This window comes from Aegilops tauschii, chromosome 2 (assembly GCF_002575655.3).
Source record: "Aegilops tauschii subsp. strangulata cultivar AL8/78 chromosome 2, Aet v6.0, whole genome shotgun sequence".
Taxonomy (NCBI): Eukaryota; Viridiplantae; Streptophyta; class Magnoliopsida; order Poales; family Poaceae; genus Aegilops; species Aegilops tauschii.
The window spans coordinates 251831667-251846557 of NC_053036.3; the positions used below are offsets into that span (position 1 = coordinate 251831667).

Consider the following 14891-nt stretch of genomic DNA (forward strand, 5'->3'; position numbering starts at 1 on the left):
TTGTGTCGTTGCAGTCCCTGGGCCGACTGCTGCAGTCCCCGGGCCGGGTTCTGAAGTCCCCGGGCCGGGTGCAACTACGGCAGTCCCCGGGCCAGTTGTCGAAGTCCCCGTGCCGCCTGCGGGATTTCTCCAGTCGGATCCGGCTGTATCTGGCGCAGGCGGTACGAAGATGGAATCCGACTCTGGAGACGGCTTGATGGACGCCTTGAGGAGGCGCTGGAGGGAGACGCCAGTCGGTATGGCTTGTCGGGTGGAGCCGATCCGTGCTAGGGCATCTGCTTGGTCGTTGTCGGCCCTTGGCATGTGAAGGAACTCGCACCCTTCAAAGTATCCGCTTATCTGCTGGACGAGGAAACGATAGCTCGCCATGTTCGCGTCCTTGGCATCCCAGTCGCCAGACGATTGCTGGACCACCAAGTCCGAGTCGCCGTAGCACAGGATCTGGCGTATACCGAGTTCTTTGGCTAGCCGGAGCCCATGTACGAGCGCCTCGTACTCGGCCACGTTGTTGGAGGCGGCAAAGTGGATCTGCAGCATGTACTTGAGCTTGTCGCCTTTGGGAGAGGTGAGGACGATGCCGGCTCCCTAGCCGGTGCGCATCTTGGACCCGTCAAAGTGCATCCGCCAATGGGTAGAGTCGGGAGCCGGCGGTAGGTACTGGGTTTCGGCCCAGTCGACGAGTAAGTCGGCCAATGCTTGCGACTTGATGGCGGTGCGGGGTTGATAAAAGATTGTGTAGGGTGCCAACGCAATGGCCCATTTGGCCACCCGGCCGGATGCATCCCGGCTGCCTATGATCTCGGCGAGCGGAGCAGTGCACACGACCATGATGGGGTGCTCTTGGAAGTAGGGCTTCAGTTTCTTGGCAGCGAAGTACACCCCATAGCACATCTTTTTGTAGTGCGGGTAGTTTTGCTTAGAGCTGGATAGAACTTCGCTGAGATAGTACACCGGCCTCTGGACTAGCTGGGCTCGGCCTTCCTCCGGGCGCTGGACCACAACAACAGTGCTGACGACTTGGCTAGTCGCGGCGATGTAGAGGAGCATGGGCTCCTTTTCAGTTGGCGCAGCCAGGACAGGCGGAGTGGTCAGCATTTTCTTCAACTCATGGAAGGCTTGGTCGGCTTGATCATTCCACTCGAAGTGAGTAGACTTCTTCATGAGTCGGTACAGGGGGAGAGCCTTCTCGCCTAGTCGGCTGATAAAACGATTCAGGGAGGCTAAACAGCCAGTGAACTTCTGCACATCTCGCAGCTTTGGTGGGAATCTCCATCCTCTCGATGGCCTTGATCTTGACGGGGTTGCATTTGATGCCGCGCTCGGAGACCAGGAAGCCCAACAGCTGGCCGGCTGGCACTCCGAACACGCACTTCTCAGGATTGAGCTTGATTTGGAATCGGCGCAAGTTGGCGAATGTTTCTTTCAGGTCTTCCAGCAAGGTAGCGCGCTTCTCTGTCTTCACCACAATGTCGTCTACATAGACGTGGGCATTTCTGCCGAGTTGTTTCAAGAGGCATTTCTGCATGCAACGCTGAAAAGTGGCACCGGCATTTCTCAAGCCGAATGTCATTGTCAGGTAGCAGAAAGCTCCAAAGGGTGTGATGAAGGCAGTCTTCAGGCGGTCAGCCGGGTCCAACTTGATCTGATGATACCCTGAGTATGCGTCCAAAAAACTTAACAGCTCGCATCCGGCTGTGGAGTCTATTACTTGGTCAATCCACGGCAAAGCAAACGGATCCTTTGGGCAGGCCTTGTTCAAACTAGTGTAGTCTATACACATACGCCACTTGTTATTCTTCTTCAGAACCAGAACTGGGTTGGCAAGCCATTCTGGAAAGAACACTTCCATGATAAAGCCAGCGGCAAGGAGCCGGGCTATCTCTTCTCCCACGATTCTTCGCTTCTCTTCCGACAGTCGGCGGAGGGGCTGCTTGACCGGCTTCGCATCAGCTCGGACATGTAATTTGTGCTCGGCGAAATCCTTCGGGACACCCGGCATGTCCTTTTGGGACCATGCAAAGATGTCTCGATTCTCACGGAGGAAGTCGACGAGCTCGCCTTCCTATTTACTGTCCATGTTCGCCCCAATGACAGTGAACCTCTCCGGGTTCTCCGGGTCCAGAGGTATCTTCTTCGTCTCTTTGGCAGGCTCGAAGGAGCCCTGCGCATCACAATCCTTGGGGTTGGGGGACAAGGCCGGCTGCTTGCCGGCCATGGCCACAACCCGTTCCAACATCTTCTTCGCTTCTGCCACCACGAGGGACTCGGCCAGCCGGCTACTGGCCATGGCGCACTCGATGGACTTCTTGTAGTCGCCGGCTACCGTGATGATCCCCTTCGAGCTCGGCATCTTCATCTTCAGGTAGGCGTAGTGGGGCACGGCCATGAACTTGGCCAGGGCAGGTCGGCCGAGCAGTGCATGATAGGGGCTCTCCAAATCCACTACCTCGAACCATATTGCTTCTCGGCGAAAATGATCTTTGTCTCCGAAGAGAACATCCATTTTGATCTTGCCGATTGGGGAGCAAGACAGGCCAGGGACGATACCATGGAAGACGGTGCGGCTCGGCATGAGATGCTTCGCTTTGACGTTCAGCTTCTCCATGGTATCGCGGTACAGTATGTTGATACTGCTTCCGCCGTCTATCAGGACGCGGGAAAATCTGGCAGCTCGCCTCTCCGTCGGGAGGGTGACATCCAAGACCATTGCATAGGAGCCAGGTGAAGGCATTACCTCTGGGTGGTCGGCCTGGCTCCAGCTGATTGGTTTTTCTGACCAGTGCATGAACTCGGGAGTGTTAGTGGCGACTGCATTCACTTCTTGATGTTGTCGGCGTCGGCTGCGCTTGTCGTCGGCTTGACTAGTGAAGATGACGTAGGCGGCGTGCTCTTCGGGAAATTCGTCTTGGATGGCGCCGACTGCCGGCCGAGCTGCCGGCTGCTGGGGGGCTGCAGGCGGCGGGCCGGGAGGCGGAGGCGGCAACATCCCCTCGCCCTTGGTGATGCGGGTGAGCCAGTGGCATTTCCGGGTTGTGTGGTTGGACGGCTTCGCGCTGCTGTGGAACTTGCAGGGGGCGTCGAGAGCTTGTTCGTAGGAGAAAGACGGCTGCCAAGCCGGCCTTCCACCCTTCTTCTTGGGAGCGGGCCGTTCTTCGGGCTGCTCGTCTTCAACTGTGGCCACCTGCCGACTGGAGGAAGTCGTCATGGGGGCCTTGCGCTTGTGGTCGTTCTGGTAGGGGCGCCGATTAGGGTCGCTAGCCCGCGTCTTAGGAGCCGGAGCAATCACTTTCCCCGAGGCGTCCACTCGGAGCTCCGTTTTCATTGAGGAGTCAGCTGTGGCGTACTTGTCCGCGATGACCAGCAACTCATCGAGGGTAGCCGGCTCGTCGCAGAGGAGTCGGTGCTTGAGGAGGGTGCCCTCTCGGCACCCGGCGGTGAAGTACTCGATGGCCTGGACCTCGTGCACCCCCTCGCAGGAGTTGCGGAGCTCGGCCCATCGCGTGAGGTAGTCGCGGGTCGACTCGTTGGGCCCTTGGACGTAGAGGGAGAGCTGGCGAGGCTTGGCAGGCCGCTTGTAGGTGCTGGTGAAGTTGCGGACGAAGACTTTGGTGAAGTCCAGCCAACTGTTGATGCTGTAGGGCTTCAGGCTGTTGAGCCATGTGCGCGCCGTGCCTTGCAGCATGAGGGGGACGTACTTCACGGCGACGCGCCGATTGCCCTTGGCTATGCTAACGGCCGTGGAGTAGTCGATGAGCCAATCTTCCAGCTTCACCGAGCCGTTGTACTTGGGCGTGTCTCTGGGGAGCGAGAACCCTTTGGGGAAGGGCTCGTCGCGGATGCGGGGGCCAAAGCATGGCGGGCCGACATCGTCTTCTTCTTCTAAGGCCAAGGATCGAGCAAGGCGGTCGATCCTGTGGCGGGCGTCATTCTCGCCGACTCCTTCTCGGCGGCCGAGTCGGTCGCCAAGAGTCGGGTGTGTGATAGGCGGCGGAGTGAGGCGTCTTTCTCTTCGAGGCGGAGGAGGGGGCAGATTTCCTTGGTGCTCTACTGCTCGAGGGCGGCCCTCCGCATCGCGCTCGATAGTGATGCGAGTCCGGCTGCGGCTGGCAGCCGGCTCCTTGTCTTTCTTCTGGTGTGCGCTGCTCGCAGTCGGCGAGCGGGACATCGCGGCGTGCTCCCGGCGCAGGGGATGGCTATCAGCACGGGCGCCGGCTTCATGTCATTCCGTAGCCGCGTCGATCAGCTGCTGGATCTGTCTTGTCATGTAGGGGAGCTCGTCGGCTCCCAGCCCATTGAGCTCTTCTGCAGCCGCCTGGGCGGCTCGCAAATTCTCGAGCGGGGTGGCGTAGACGGGGCGATCTGCCCCCAGCATGCTGGCGACAGCCGCGCCGCGCTTCTGGATGAAGCCGGCTCGGCTCGGGCCGCTAGGCGGCGGCGTCCCGAAGGCGGCGCGGTCGACTTCGCGCTGGTGAGCCTCGGTGAGGCGTCTCATGGAGGCTATCTTCTGGCCCTCCGTGATGAGAGCGAGGCGGCGTGCCTCCAAGGTCTCGGCGTCGACCGGGATGGGGACGGAGAGGTCGTGCATCGCCGCTTGTAGGGCGTCGTGGGCGTTCTCGCCCGAGTTGGCGACGGGGCTGATGACCAGCACTTCGGTGACAGCGCTGCTGACGCTGTCAGCTCGAGGGGGGGTCGTCGAAGACCACCACGTCGGAGGGGTAGGCGTCAAGCGATGCTGTGTCGGAGTCGATGAGCATCGGGTCGGTGGAGCTGACCGACTCCATGTCTGCAGCAGGCTCGCTGGAGACATGAAGCTGGTCGAGGAGGCTGACGAGGCGGTTCTCGGGGTAGTCGGTCCCTGCGTCGGACGCAGGCTCGTCGGAGATGCGAGTCTCGCCGAGCAGATCGGCGAGGCAGCTCGCTGCGCAGGCGTCGTCGACGCCTTGCAGCGCGTCGAGGCAAACGCCATCGGGCGCAGCAGGCTGGCTGCGCTCGCGGGGGAGGAAGAGGGTTCCCGTCCAGAACAGGTCTCCGGACGACGGTGCACCTGGCCCCACGGTGGGCGCCAAATGTCGGGTGGTTGGTGCGACATATGCCAACGGATGGCTTATCATTGTGGGTGCCAATAAGACATCGCCGGTGCCTGGAAACGGGATGAGGCGAAGACATGCACGCCGGCGGATCTTACCCAGGTTCGGGGCTCTCCGAGGAGATAACACCCCTAGTCCTGCTGTGCGGGGTCTCTGCATGATCACTAGATCAAGGAAAGGTAGCCACAATTGCTCCTAGAGCTGTTGGGTTCAAGGGAGAAGAAGAGCAAGGCTAGCTCTTGCTTCTCTCTATCTCTATGGTGTGTGTGCTTTGTTCAGAAGCTAACCCTTTGCATGGGTGCTCCGGGGGGTTTATATAGGCCTACCCCCCGGGGGTACTATGGTAATCCGGCTGGGCGCTGGTCCCAGCCGTCAGTGTCTACGCTCACCGGCTTCTCCGCCGGCTGTTGGGTCCCGCCGGCTGCCGGCTTCTTGGTCGACAGGCCGGCCCCACCGCCTAGGGTCTTGTCGGCGGCTGCTTGCTGTAGCCTCGCCTCTGATGACGAGGGCTTTGTCGAGGTAAGCGTGGCTACAGTGGGCCGCCTCGGGGGCTCTCACTGTAGCCTTACCTCGTCTTGTCTCCTTAATGGGGCTCCTGCTTCGAGGAAGGGAGTAGCCGGCTTCTGGGGGCCGGCTATGCCCTTGGCCGACTGGGAAAGGCTGGGCCGCCTTCACGCCTCTCTCTGGCTGAAGGGGCCCGCCGCCCATGGGCCGTACGGGAGTCTGTCGTGGATGACGTTGAGGCTAGCATGGCTACAGTGCCGAGCCGCAAGGGAGACGGTCGTCCCGTACGGCCTCCTGTAGCCATGCCCGCCTCGGGCTTCGGGGGTAGTGGGCCGCACTGTGGCCACACCCCGTCTTGTCACCGTTATGTGGGAGTAGCTTTGGTGGTTGTGGTCTCGGCCGGCTTCTTGGAGTCGGCGTTCTTCTTGGCCGGCTTCTTGGAGTCGGCTACCCCGTAGTCGTCCCGGGGAGAGGTTGCTGAGGCTGGGTCGCCTTCCGGGAGTCGGCTTTAGAGGTAGCCGGCCAGGGAAGACGGCCCAATGCTTGGAGTGCTTGGAGGCCCGAAGGCCTGATTATTTCTTCAGAAGAACCAAGGGCAGTCGATTAGGCTACCCGTGGCCATTTACTCCGACACAAAATAAATATGCGCGATGGCATAGCAGACCAAGTGTTTGAACTAGCCTATTACAAGGCGCTTTAATTCCCAAAAGGATAATTGTTTTCAGCAAGTGTTGCAGTACGCAGAAGGCTAAACCGGCATCCAGATAATGACTCGTCACCAGGCTGACTTGACGGTTGCGGATCACCTTGCGCCGGTTCATCCTCCTCCTCTCTACCAAGTGGCTGGAAGTCAATGGTTGCCCAATCGATCCCAGTTAGGGCTTGGAATACAGCTTCATCGCTTGTAAGTGTGGACGGTTTAACGTCAGGGGCATAGGTATGCTTACGCATTGGCGGGATAAGATTTTGAGCGTCCGGAGTTGGTGCAACAACCCGTTTGTTGTTGACACCATAAATCGCATGATAGTATGACAGATCAGTTTCTTCAGCCAACTGGCAAGCCAGTGGACGCACTTCCCTGGTTATGGCTCGGAGACCATCATTGTGAAAATCTGATCCGTCTTCCTTTAAGCTTGCATACCCTCTACCCACATCCACCGGGTCAAGATCAGGCACCCATGCTTTAGCCCGGGTTAGCGCAGTCAGAGCACCTGCCCTTGCAGCCGATCTTGTTAACTCTTCAACCCGGGCATGCAGCATTGACAGCCTTTTTAAGGTTTCCTTGATTAAGGTTGGGGGCGGCTTGTTATGAGAAGCCGTGCATATGATTCTTTGCGCGCCGGTATATAATTGCTCTATATGTGTATAGGCAGCCTTTAATTTCTTCTGCATGTCAGAGCCCAGATGGGTAATGCGAGTTCCTGCATCATTACAAGCATCAGTAAACCGGTAGCTGATGGGATAATATATGTTGAAAACTTAAAGTCAGGATATTTACCAAACACAGCAGTGGTCATGGCATTTATCTGCCGCTTTAAACCAGTCAGCTCTTCGGCCACTGGTTTAAGTGCTCCTTCGGCATCCTCAGCTCTTTTTTGCAAAGTGGATTTCTCTGGATCCCAATCCGCCCACTCCTTCTCGAAATTCTCCTTCAGCTTCTCCATGGCTGCTAAGGCACTGGTCAGCTAATCTTTAGCTATGGAGGTTTCTGCTTGCTGAGACTTAATGTTTTCTTCAAGATCAGCGGTTTGGGCTTCCTTTTTGCTCAGCTCAGCCTATAAGAGACAGACATATCATGAGTTTGCAGTACATATTCGAAGTATCAAGTACATAACAAGTTATATACTTGGTACTTGGGGGCTAATGCCTATTTGCTGGTTATCAGAAATTTTTGCAAGTCCCAAGTACAATGCAAGTATTATTCTTGGCACTTGGGGGCTAATGTATATTTGCTCAAAGTAAACATTGGTAAAAGTCCCGGTTCATCTTGAAAAGATAAACCGGCCCGTGGGGACTACACAGGCGAAAGTGACAAAGTCATTATTCTAAAGTGCCGGTTCATCTTAATAAGTTAAACCGGCCGTTGGGGGCTACGCAAGCAAAGTTGAAGTATTCTAAAGTCCCGGTTTAGATTGATATCATAAACCAGCCCTTGGGGGCTACTGGAGTTGATATTTGGACAAAAGAGGAACAGATATGCAGAGTTCAGGGGTAGTTACCTCATATCGTTCTTTCATCAAGTTCACTAAGCCGGCTTCATAGTCGCGGCTTCTGTACACACGGCTTAAGAAGGCAGAATGAATGTCTTGGGCGTTGATATGGGCATAGTTTGACAAGCCGGCTTCATATGTTGCCCTTTGCGGGAGACCTCAGATACGAGCACACTTCGGGCTGTGGCGAAAGTATTTGTATGTGATGCCCCATTCCCCTGTGGAGAAGTTATATAAGGTCGAGGTAGCCGAAGTTTGCCAAATGGAGGGACCAAATACCCATCAGGCACACCTCAAGAGGATGCCGATGTTTGGCCAACCAAATGGTTTTATATAGGCGACATCCCGTTCCTAGAGCTAGTTCGGTCCGGACTCCCCCTGTTCGATATGGAGCCCCCGAAGAGACGTTATAGCTAGAGTTCACAATGCATGACCTTAGAGGAGAGTACCGAGGTAACCAAGCTAGCAGTTCAAGTTGACAAGCACTCGCCTGACCATAATTGACATTATGGCCATGACAATAAACCGAAGAGTCCAACCACTTTGGCAATGCCCTAATCTATTGTGTGAGTTCAATGGGGCCGACGACTCTGCATGAACTATTTAGGAGACTTTCTTTGACTAGGCAGCCTTTGGAGCGGCTCTGGTTGGCATCTATCAAGGGACGGCGGAGGACTTTGCCCGTAGATAGTTCCGTGATGGACTGTCCTACTACAATCCCACCGACGTAGTAAGTGCTTTTATGAGCTCCTTGTCTACCTGGGCTATTTTACTATTTGATCTGTTATTTATCTACTCTTGAAGAGAGATGGAGGCCCTTTCTATAGGGCATAAGCATCCCGGCTCCTGAGTCGGAGTCACACTGTCGGGCAGAAGACCCCTCTTTAATGAGGATGAATATCTAGGTATCATCTACAAAGGGCGAAAGTTTTTCCTAGCGAGCCGTGATGGCTCAAGGGTGGCTATTACCCCTGACGCACTAGGGACGAGGCCAGCTTCATTGGTAATGCCCCTTTCTCTATTCGAAAGCGAGCTCCTCGTCCTCTAGCCCGCAACTGTTTGAATTCTCCTCCAAAGGAGCGGCGTTCAAAAGGCCCACACAGAGAAACAACTCCACAAGAAAGGCCCCCACAAGAGGCGCAAGAAGCGCAAGCCGCGGTCACGGGAGTGGGGGAAGGTGCCCCCTCAATCTCCAGGTAATTCTCAGACTGTTGTATGTGTAAAGGTATTTCGATCCTAATTTCTTTGAACACTCACAGGGAATCCTCGCCTCCACTCGCGGTAACAAATGTAAGGGCTGAGGGAAAAGTGGCCCTACATAGGCAGACAGAAGCACGCACTTCCTCTGGGATTTCCCTCGAGGCCCCTCAGCACGAGGACTCGGTGAACACCTCGGCTACTCCGTCCAAGATCCAATGTGCCGCGAATTATCATTGGCGGAAAGCTTCCCTGAGGAACTCAACATTCTTGCATCAGGAGTTCAATGCCCTCGGGGCGGTACATGCATACCTAGGGGCAACCCGAGGTGCCTTTGAACAGTTTCTAGACAACTTGTCACGGGGTTTGCGTGCAAGGACTCACTCGAATTCATGTTGCTTTAGGGTGTCGTGTATTTCCTTATTTGTCTTGAAGACGAATAAGAGTACCAATTATACACTACTGTAGGATGTTGCTAACGCGACACTATGGTGAGAGACCCTTTGGCAAAACTGTGTGCGATGCATTAATCACAAATGGTGATGTAAAAAAACCATCAAAAAAGATGCAAAACATTTGCAATGGCGGATACATCAAACACGGTTCAGATTACAGTTTCGTGTGCGGTGCGTGTCAAATGGTTAATCCATAAGAACTGTTTGCGATGTGGCAGAACAATAGAAATGGACGGCTATATAAAGGTGGGTGGGATATACGGCATACAATTCGCTTGGATGAACTATTTGCTATTAGCGAATGGAACAGAAATGGTTAGCCAGATCAAGGTGTGTGTGTGTTGGATTCAGGGCTCCACGGACCCAAGAAGGTTTGAACTCTGGGCCGTGTGGGAAGACCCCCAACCAGCTCAAGTCCCAAGCTCACCACCAGCCTAGGCTCATTGAGTACACATGAGCGGGGAAGAAGATGAACACGGCAGCTTACCCAGGTTCGGGCCACCATGCGGTGTAAAACCGTACTCCTGCTTTATGGTGGATTGGCCTCACGAGGAGGTTTGAGGATGAATTAGTATAGTGGGAGAGCTGCCCCGCTAGGGCTCAGGAAGTGAGGGTGGAATGGATCCAATCCCTCTCTACAGTGGAGGCTAGTCTATATTTATGGTAGCCTCAGTCGTCTTCCCTCGAAACTTAGGCGGGAAGGAATCCCACAATGACCAATTCAAAAGGGGAAAAGTAGTACATCTTATCCTGACGAAAGGTGGTCATCACATGCAAAGCTTTTGGTCGTGACACAACAATGGGTTCGGTGATGACATCCATCCTGTCGAGCTCGTGGTCTTGGTCTTGTTGCACCGGAATGGAAACCTCTGGGGGATTCCTCGGGAACCCACGCTCTTCCATGTATCCTTAGCACCAAAGAGGAAACTGCCTCCTCTGCGCCCGTTGGCGCTCGCCTGGCCTTGGTCGTCATGGCTCACGTCCTCACGGACTGATGAGGTTGGGTACCAGCATAGAAATGTCCGCTCCTCAGGGGGTGGGATCGGAGAGCTGCTCCTCTGGAGGTCTTGGCCTAATCCGCCTCCTGAGGCCGGGTGGCCTCATGATGTCTTGGTGGGTCTTGCAGCTGGGCCGTACCAGGCTATCGAAGGAGCCTCGCCATGAACCGCAGGTAGGCAGATCTAGGTACCCGGATCCCAGAATGGTGACAGTAGCCCCCTCGCATGAGGCGTGCTCGAGCTAGCTCCCACACGAAGCCAAGGGGCAAGGGCGAAGCGCCATTGGCCCCAATTGCCAGCGGGCCAAGGCCAACGCGTGGCGCTTGATGGGACGCGGATGCATCCACTTCCTCATGTCGCCTCGACAACTGCTCAGGCTGACAAAGGGCTGGTGCACGCCCGTAGGTCCATCATTGCCCGAATGCGAAGGGGCGATAGTTGGCCTCTGCTCTCCTATAAGTGGGCGAGCGGAGCCGAGCCCCCTAGCCCATCTCCATCTTCTTGCTCCTCCCCTCTGCAGTCTTGCTGCTGCACCCATGGCGCTGACGAGGAGGTTTTCCGCCATCGAGAAAGGGAAAGCCCCCCAGGAGGGGCCAGGCTCGCCGCCGCCCAAGAGGGGGTGCGGCCGTCCCCGCAAGTCCACCATGACATCGGTGGCGATCCCCCAGGGACACGGGCGCACCCCCACGGGCATCCGCATTGCCTCCCGCAGCCATGGAAAGGGTCCCTCCTGTAGGGGCGACAACGAAAGCCGTGGAGGCCGCGGTCGAGGTGGATGGCTCGCGGTGGCCGCCCGACCACCGGGCCTGCGATCCCACACGGCCGACATGGCCCGGGAGTTCGTGGTGTGGGTGGAGAGGGCGGAAGGCCTCTGGATCCATCTCCCATGCTTCTTCACGGAGGAGCTGCCGGGTGGACGGCCCGGTGGTCTGTGGCTGCAAGCTGATGGCTGTTGCAGCAAGGCCTCGTGGGTGGAGGTCGAGGTCACCTCCATGGGCAATGTGTTCTTGAACCGTTGGTGGTAGACATTCGCCCACTCCCGCGGCCTGCAGTGGAGGCATACCCACCACTTCAAGTATGATGGAGCGGCGACGCTCTTTATCAAGGTCTTCGGCAAAGACGGCAGGCTCTTGGGGTGCTGCCCAGAGGGTGATGGCAGTGACAGCGATGACCTCTCTGATGAAGACGACCATCGTGGCAGTGGCTCCCTCCGCGGTGAACTTTCCCATGACGACGGTCGCGACACCTCCGGCAGTGGCGGTGCCTCCCCCGGGGAAGCACGAGCGACGAAGACTACGACTAGCCACCATGTTGTCGCGGCCGGACCTAAGAGGGGGTGAGGTGTCACACCGCAGAGCCCGCGTCAAGGAGGAGGACTCAGACTGATTGCACACGACGTCAGAGCCGGGCTTCGAGGATAGCGGCCCTCAGGAGGCCGCTTCTTTTGCTTGTTTTTCATTTCCTGCACAAGGAAACATGAAGGGCCCTGCAGGGCGTGTAACGAACTGTGGCTCTTGCGCCTTTATATTATCATTTCTTGCTCTTATTCTGGTATCTATGTAGTTACTAATTGAAAGGTTCCTTCTTGGCGCAATTAGGATAACTTAGCTTGGTGTGCTCGTGACCCTTGGCGGGTCCCTCCGTTGCGGGGGCATGCCCCTTCGGGGCCTTGATCCCTGATTCGCCCCTCGGGTCCCGAGAAGGCCCCCTCCTCTCGGGCTGGATCGCTTCGGGGTCTCAAGGGGCTCAACCTCAGGAGGTCCCTAGGGGCTCACAAGGTTTCGGAGCCTCCGGAGGTGCTCCCGCCAAGTCTTGGACCCCTCGTAGGTGTAGGCAACACTTGCCGCGAGGCTCTTCAATGACGAACTAGGCCGTGGTACTTTTTCTCCAGCCACCCTTTCTTGGCGCCCATCCTGCATTAGAGCCCCCAAGCTAGGTTTGATCATCGCTGGTGTGCCGGGTCGCAATCTCCGATGAAGCTAGGGGGCGAACACTCCTGAGGCCGGGGTCGAGAACCAAACTGCCTATAGGCTCACTCAGGAGCGTCACGCGAGGATCCGGATGCCAAGGCCTTGGCGAGGTGTGCGCACGGGCAGACCCATGACCGGCGGTAACACCGTGCCCAGCCCCCGCTCACAAGGAGCGCAGGAGGGAGCAATGGGCCACTATTACTTCCTTCGAAAAACGAGGTTCAAGAGGAAAAATTGCAAGAAGAAAATGGGCCATCACGGAGCATGGGGCTTCCATTTGGGCATGGGTGGGAGCCCCCGTGAGGCCGAGGAGCGGCGCTTACGAGACTCCGGGGCATGTACAACATCACTCATTATTGTGTGAGAGTGTCACGGGTAGAACTTCTGGAGGTGCTGGATGTTCCAAGCATTCTTGATGGGGACCCCGTCCTGCTCTCCAGGCGTACGGCGCCAGGCCTGGAGACGCAGGCGATCCTGAACAGGCCCTCACACAAGGGCGAGAGCTTGTGAAGGCCCTCCCTGGAAAGGACCCGCCTCAGGACGAGGTCTCCAACCTCGAGTGTCCGGGAGGAGATGCTGCGACAGTGGTAATGCCGCAGCGCTTCCTGGTACCTCGTTGTGTGGAGCGAGGCTTGGCGACGGGCCTCCTCCCCGAGCACGAGATCAGTTCCCTGCGAGGTATCCTGACGCGCCTCGTCAAATGCCATGACCCACAGGGAGTGATGCTTGACCTCGTGTGGGAGGACCGCCTCAGCGCCGTGGACGAGGAAGAACGGGGTCTTGCCAGTGGGCTTAGTCACAGTGGTGTGGATGGAGCACAACACTGACTAAAGCTCATCGAGCCAACCCCTGCTGCAGGCCTCTAGCTTCTGATTGAAGCTCCTTGCCCTGAGGCCCCTTAGGACCTCTGTGTTGGCGGAGCTCAGCCTGGTCATTCCTCCGTGGATGTGCCAACGAAGCATAGCGTATCTGCATTCCAAGGTTAGCGCAATACGTCCTGAAGAGGTTGCCTGTGAATTGGGAGCCATTGTCAGTAATGAAACGGTTGGGGACGCCGAAACGGCTCACGAGGCCCTTGATGAACTTGATGGCTGAGCTAGCGGGGATGGTGCACACGGGCTCCACCTCCGCCCACTTGGTGGACTTGTCGAGGGCGACATAGAGGTAGCGGTATCTGCCGGCTGCCCGAGGAAACGAGCCCATGATATCCAGCCCCTAGACCACGAACGGCCACGAGAGCAGGATGGTCTGAAGACCATGTGCGGGCTGGTGAATCTTCTTGGCGTGGAACTGGAAGGCCTTACAGGATCGCACTAGCTTGGTGGCGTCGTTGAGCACTATAGGCTAGTAAAAACCGTTGTGGAACACCTTCCCGACGATGGTGCGCGACGAGGAGTGGTGCCCGCAATCTCCGCCATGGACGTCGGCCAGTAGCTCGCGCCCCTGTTCTTTGGATATGTACCGTAGCAAGACGTTGTTGCGGCGTCGTCGGTACAGTTCACCATCGTGCAAGCAATAAGCAGTGGCCTGGCGGACCACATGCTCCGTGTCTACCTCCTTCTCCGGTAAGGCACCACGGAGCAGGTACGCCTTGAGCTCCTCAGTCCAGCAACCTGGATGAGGTTCCAGCGCCAAGAGTAGGCGGGCTCCCGAAGACGGACCTAAGCCGGGGCTCCTGAGGTCGGGGCCGGTGGCAGCTCCTCCCTGAGCAGCGCCGGACCCGCGGCCGAGGGTGTCGCTGATGGCTTGAAGAGCTGCTCCTCGAAGACGCCAGGCTTTTGAGGCTCGCAACAAGATGCCCTGTTGGCGATGCCGTCTGCTTCCTTGTTCACGCCGTGCAGGACGTGCTGCAATTCCAAGCCCAAGAAGCACTTTTTGATTTTCCGTACCTCTTCCAGGTAAGCCCGCATGTGCTCATGCTTTGGTTTGCACTCCTTGTTGGAGAAGTTGACGACGAGCTGGGAGTCGCCTTTGATGGTGAGGCGCTTGATCCCCAGTGCGGCCGTGGCCCTGAGGCTACCAGTCAAACCCTCATACTCTGTGATGTTGTTGGAGACCTTCTCTCCATGCTGGAAGCAAAGCTGCATGGCATAGTAGAGCTTGTCCTTGGTCAGTGAGACGAGTACGTCTCCAGCCCCCGCGCCCTGCAGCGCGGAGGCACTGTCAAAGTGCATTACCTATCCATCAGGTGCTTCGTCATGGGCCGTGAGGGATTGGCCCTCATCTAGCCCCCGGTCGGGAGCGTCGGTCCACTCCGCCACGAAATCAGCCAGAGCCGCTCCATTGATGACCCTGGTTGTGCTGAACTCCAGCTGGAAGGCCTGCAGCTCGATGTTCCACTCTCCAACCCTCCCTGCAGCGTTGGGGCTGCACAACACCTTCTCCAAGGGGTACGCTGAGATGACCTTGATGGGGTTGCCTTGGAAATAATGGCGCAGCCTCCTTGAGGCGACGAGGAGCGTGAGCAAGA

At 57.1% G+C, this 14891-nt stretch overlaps 1 protein-coding gene across 1 annotated transcript; it reads right to left on the reverse strand.

Moving 5' to 3' along the window:
* Nucleotides 1–14082: 14082 nt before the first annotated feature.
* Nucleotides 14083–14595, reverse strand: LOC141040924 (uncharacterized). The gene has a single exon (XM_073507038.1). The coding sequence runs from the start codon at nucleotides 14593–14595 to the stop codon at nucleotides 14083–14085; it is 513 nt and encodes a 170-aa protein (XP_073363139.1).
* Nucleotides 14596–14891: the final 296 nt, after the last annotated feature.